Below are 5,839 nucleotides of genomic sequence, written 5' to 3'. Positions count from 1 at the left end.
CATCCGCTCGAGCGCGAAAACCAGTCCACTCGAGCGTAGATTTCCCCCTCCCAGAACTTACACCAAATAGTACTACCCGCTCGAGCGCCAGAATACCCGCTCGAGCGCTACCGCTCGAGCGTAAAAATCACACCTGTAGAAGTTTTGCAGGGACACGAAAAACTGGGAGCGTGCAATCTCCGCTCGAGTGCAAGAAGACCCGCTCGAACGGACCTCCTAAAAACTGGGCAACAAAGAATTGAAACCAAAGCCTAACCAAACTGTAACAACTCTGCCCAACACATCCTAAAACCCGAACAAATGGAATTAAAGGATGACAACAAGGTATACCACCACCAACATCACGGAACTGAGTCCGGAACACAACAGAACAGTGAAGGGACAACCGGGATCGCTATATTTTATATGTAAATATATAAGTATATATTATTATATTAAAAAAATATAAAATGAAATGAATTGAATGATTTGAAAATAAGACGTATTAATGGATTGCATTATCTTGACTAATTGTTAGAGATAGATAGAATATGACAAAACCAAATTGGATGGGTGGTGGGAGATTTCTAAGGAATCTGCCTGGAAATAAGTCATAATTATCTTATAAGTCTAGCCTTATAGTCAAGTATATTAGATATATAATTAGTTTTTCTTTTATCTTTTTTTTATTATATATATTTTAGACAAATTAATTATGTGTTTCATTGTTATAAGATGGAAACATGGATATGAGGTGCGTGTTGTGCCTTGTGGCACATCATGCGTGTTTTGATGTATCATGGAGACTTGTCCCGAACCTATTTGATGATATGAACAATTCGTATTGTAAGATTCATTGGACATATCATTCTTGTAAAAACTAAGTCCTAACTGTTTTACAATAAATTATTAAAATTCTATTAACCGTTTATTTTAAAAAAATAAATGTAGTCTTATTTTAAGGTTATAAATAACCAAGTGGTTTGATTTTTTTTCATGAATGATCTACTCAATAAACCATAGACAGTGAAAGGTTGGGATCAATAGCATGAGCTCGGGACAGGGATGCAATGAGCCTTACAACACCATGTTATGCTTGCTATGCCTTATAGGCATAGCACGCTCGCCACCTTGAAACATGGATCCACCAGATAACTTTTTGGAAATAAGGGATACTGTGAAGTTTATACATATTGAACTTTCAAAGTAACTGAATTCATACTCAATTTAGAATTGACAAGCTTAACTTGAAACCATTAAGCATGACCAATTTTATTTGTCTGAAACTTACTTAAATTTGTGTTAATTTTGTAAATGGATTAAAAGTATTATATCTAATTTATTGCACTTATTTTTATACATAATGTATAATATTTTTAAATTTCTTTGCATGTCTCAAGGATACACATTAATAAAATTCATATTATATTTAATATATATTCTTAATTGTACACTTGTGCTTTAATATTATATATTGTATGTATAGATTTTTTTTTTTTAAATTTTAAGAACTATATATATGATTTTATATGTATACATTTTATTAAAAATATAAAATAACGTGAATCTTACAATTCATAATTTATTTTATTGAAAAATCAATTGATGACTTGACACATGAAAATAAGAATTATTAATTTATTTTTGAATGGACAATATTGCTTTAATTCCCCTTAATAATTGTTAGAGATTGAATAGGACAAAATCAACTTGGGTGGGTGGTGGGAGATTTCTATGGAATGTGACTGGAAATAAGTCATAATTGTCTTATACGTCTACCTTATATTCAACCGTATTAGATATTTAATTAGTTTTTCCTCTTCTTATATATATATATTCAACCGTATTAAATTTCTATGGAATGTGACTGGAAATAAGTCATAATTGTCTTATATATATTTAATTCCGTCTCTTCTTATATAGCGACCCCGGTCTTTTCCCATTTGATTATTGTATCCGGACTTAGGTTCCGTAGATTCCGTCATTGTATAATTGTTGTTGTCATTCATTATTTTCTTATTTTGAGTCTTGGGTTGTGTTGGGAAGTTTTGGAGCAGGTTGGTTGAGCTTAGGAACCAAGTCTAGTTGCCCAGATTTTGGCTTGTCCGCTCGAGCGGGGGTTTGGACGCTCGAGCGGGGAATACACCCATCCAGTATGTCCTGTGTAGTGTTGGCCGCTCGAGCGGGGGATTGGACGCTCGAGCGGGAAGTCGTGAGTGACGCTCGAGCGGGGAGTTGGGAGCTCGAGCGGGGACCTGTCTGCAAAAACTTCTGGGAGAGTGCATTCGCCGCTCGAGCGGGAGTTTGGCCGCTCGAGCGGGAGTCTGTGAGTGGCGCTTGAGCGGGGGTTTCCACGCTCGAGCGGGGCGACTGGTATAAAAATTCGAGATCCGACTTTCAAGATCATTTTTCATCTCCTTTTTGATTTTAAAACCCTAGAACCGTCTTCTCCCTCTCCCTACACACCTTCTCTCTTAGGTTTGGTCTACTTAGAGTGTATTTCTACCCTAAGTCCTTTGTTAAAAAGATAGAGTGAGTCGAGGGCTTCCATTTAATCTGAACATTTGGTGGTTTGGAGCACTTTGGAATTTGGGTCTTCATCTTCATCTTATCCATTCGAGTTCTTCACTTCAAGGTAGGGATTTCCTACTCCATTCTATAAGTTTTGTTCTAAGTTTTGGTATTTTGATATGTTGGGAGTACTTTGGTAATTTTGGGAAAAATCCTAGTTGTATTAATAAATTAATTTGTATAATTAATTTAAGGAAATTGGGGAAATTGGTGAAATGCATGAAATTGAGGAATTCATTGATTAAATTGTGTAGTTGGATAATTTAAACCACTCACCTATTGAATTGTTGTTATATTTATTTTCAGTCTAGAAATAACTGTTTTGGGCTATCGGTGGAGGATAGTCGTGATTGTTGTAGACATTGCATGTGGATTAGGAATAACTGAAACTAATCACATTGGTTAAGTCATTAATTTTGACTATGGCATTGATACAGAAAATATGTGTATTGATTGAGCATTGCATTTGCATACATTGTTTTGTGTGTGGGAGGAGATAGGGGATGTACTCCACGGTTTAGGGGAAGATAGGGGATGGACCTCTAAACCGGATTTTTGTTTGGGAGGAGATAGGGGATGGACTCCATTAGCACCATTTTTATGTGTGCTTATTATATTGAAGTGTTTTTACATGATTATTGATACAGCACTAAAATGTGTATCAAATGGGAAGTATGAAGTGTTTTGATATGAGCATGAGTCTCATTTGTTTTGTTGATATTGGAAGTAATGGGAATATGATATGTAATCCACTGTTGTAAGTTTGGCCAGGTTCTGAGCCATGTTGATAATAATGGAAAGTGAAATGTGTCTTAGACATTAGTGTCATGAGACTGTTTAATGATAAAATTGATTATCTTGGTTAACCATCTATTGAATGCTATAGCTTTATTCAATGCTTATATTTGGTTTAGTATTTTTCTACTGGGCTGTGGCTCACCCTTTATGGGAACATCATTTTCAGGTTCAGGTGATAAACTACCTCCAAGGACTTAGCTTGGGAGGGTTTGGCTTCTGGATTGAAGAAGACTACCTTTAGTTAATAGTTTTGCATGTAAACATTCAAGCCTAGGGCTTTTCTTGTATTGAGATTAGAACTTATATTTTTGAATCCAAGTGCTGGCTTGGAAAGATGTAAGCCTGTAGGGCATTTTATTCGATGTTACATGTAATGCTTTATTTAGTAATACTCTGATGAATGAATTAATAAATTGTCTTCTTTAAATAATGCATGTCAATGATATATATAATGGGTTAATTTTGAGGGCGTTACATCTTATATATTAGACAAACTAATTATGTGTTTCATTGTTTTAAGATAGAAATACAGCCACGAGACAACTTCTTGGAAATAAAGGAATACTTTGAAGTTATTATTTGCTGAACTTTCAAAGTGACGGAATTCATACTCAATCTGGTATTGACAAGCTCAACTTGAACCGTCAACCACACCCAATTTTATTCGTTTCAAACTTATTTGTTTTAATTTCTTAAACAAATTATAAATGAGTAACATGAAATTTAATTCACACTAGCATCATCCACAAATTCTAGAATGAACGTAATAATAATAATAATAATAATAATAATAATAATAATAATAATAATAATAATAGCTTCTGCTCCTTTTTATGTTTCTTTTTTCTTCTTCTAATTCATATGCATGTTCATTTTTTTCCCCCACAAGTGGAGTGAACTAATCCAATTTTGACTAAACACAAATGCCTTTTTACTCTATATATGCTCTCTGTCTCCTTCAACAAGCAATCCTCAAGGGCAAAACCATGATTTTTGTCAAGGGGGCTAAGAACTTGCCTAGAATTCATTAATGAAAATTTTCCTATTTGACAATTGAAAGAAGCACAAATTTTGAACTAAGAACAAAGCAAAATCTTAGATATTCATTGATAAAATACGGGGTTTGATTACAAATAACCTCAAAGACTTTCCATATTTTGGAAATGATGCATGATAGCCTCATTTGGAATGCTACTACAAATCTCTCCCTCAATATACACAACTAGGTTATCATTCATCAACTGATTACCATTTTCATTGCGAAGCCTGTTCTTTACAATCTTTGGCGCAGAACATGCCCTCTCTATTGTGGCAATCGCAATAGGTAAAATCAGTGCCAAAGTCAACAGTTTGTAAACCAAGAAATAAATTCTCTCTTTTCTAGTCTCAACCATCTTCCAAGCAAGGTCACTGATTCCTTTTAAATTTGAAAACTCAACACTAGACCGCATATCAATGATAAAATTCTCAACCTGAATAAGAAGTTCTGTAAGCTCAATAGCTGAAAAGTCTTTTAGATAATTGGGCAAAACGATCAATTTTGTCATATCAAAAGCAACAAATGAATCGAATGGATTTAGGAATGCAACACAAAGAAGCAACTCAATGTTCACCTCATTAAAATGATTATTCAACCCTTGGAGTTACATATCAATGACAAAATCGAACAACTTGACGAAGTAGTGATAAGAGTTTGTCATTTCTTGATCTATACACCTTTATCTCCCTCGAGGTACATACAAGTCATCCATATTAGGAACATCAATACAATGTTTGTTAAAAAAAGAGGAAACTTCATCCATCAAAGAACTCCACCCACTATCCCTCATCATTTGGAGTTGTTGCTTGCATACTTCTACTAATCCTATCACATTCACAATATCTTGGTCTTTTCTTTGTAATGCTTGTGACAAATCATTTGTAATTCCCAATACGGATTTCATCAAATGTAGATTAAACACAAAATCAAAGGATTGTAAAGGGTCAAATAGGTAGAATGCTTCTGCTCTGTCATCGTCTACTATCACGTCAAACACATCAAGCACATCTAAAAACATACTAATCAAACTCAACAAAACTATAACAAAAAAAGGTTTTTACGGCGCACAATGCATGTTGTAAAAACCCTTCTACAACGTGCAGCGCGCGTCATATTATGAGCAGTCATGAAAAGTCATTCACTTTTAATGACATGCTTCGTACGCCATTAAAAACTATTTAACGGCAGATTGTGTGCGTTGTTGTTACTTTTTCTACGACGTGCTAGAATACGCCGTTAAAAACTATTTAACGGCAAATTTTGTGCGTCGTCGTTACTTTTTCTACGACTACTTTTGCACGCCGTTAATTGGTAAGACAAATAACGACGCTAATTGTATGCCGTAAAATATGTAATATGACTTATTATGCCGGCCGTAGAATATGCAGTTTTTTTTTTAATTTTTAAATTCAGCAGGTTCTATTTGACCAATTTTGTACAATCTAACAAATA

The 5,839-nt window shown here is 34.5% G+C and overlaps 1 protein-coding gene across 1 annotated transcript; it reads right to left on the bottom strand.

The window, feature by feature from the left end:
* Positions 1–4,487: 4,487 nt before the first annotated feature.
* Positions 4,488–5,405, bottom strand: LOC114310433 (uncharacterized). The gene is made up of 2 exons (XM_082876036.1): positions 5,117–5,405; positions 4,488–4,984 (listed from the first exon to the last, which is right to left on the bottom strand). The coding sequence occupies exons 1-2, from the start codon at positions 5,403–5,405 to the stop codon at positions 4,488–4,490; spliced, it is 786 nt and encodes a 261-aa protein (XP_082732162.1).
* Between the last annotated feature and the right edge of the window lie 434 nt (positions 5,406–5,839).

Source organism: Camellia sinensis, chromosome 6 (assembly GCF_055761805.1).
Source record: "Camellia sinensis isolate YWXY chromosome 6, ASM5576180v1, whole genome shotgun sequence".
NCBI lineage: Eukaryota > Viridiplantae > Streptophyta > Magnoliopsida > Ericales > Theaceae > Camellia > Camellia sinensis.
Note: the sequence above shows the minus strand (reverse complement) of the source record. Positions and strands in the feature narration are given on the sequence as shown.

Excerpts from the sequence above, each read along its gene's own strand:
- LOC114310433 (XM_082876036.1), bottom strand. The coding sequence starts at position 5,405 with ATGTTTTTAGATGTGCTTGATGTGTTTGACGTGATAGTAGACGATGAC. Across the intron at positions 4,985-5,116 it reads CTCTTTTTTTAACAAACATT|GGTTGAATAATCATTTTAAT; the intron begins GTATTGATGTTC and ends TGTAACTCCAAG.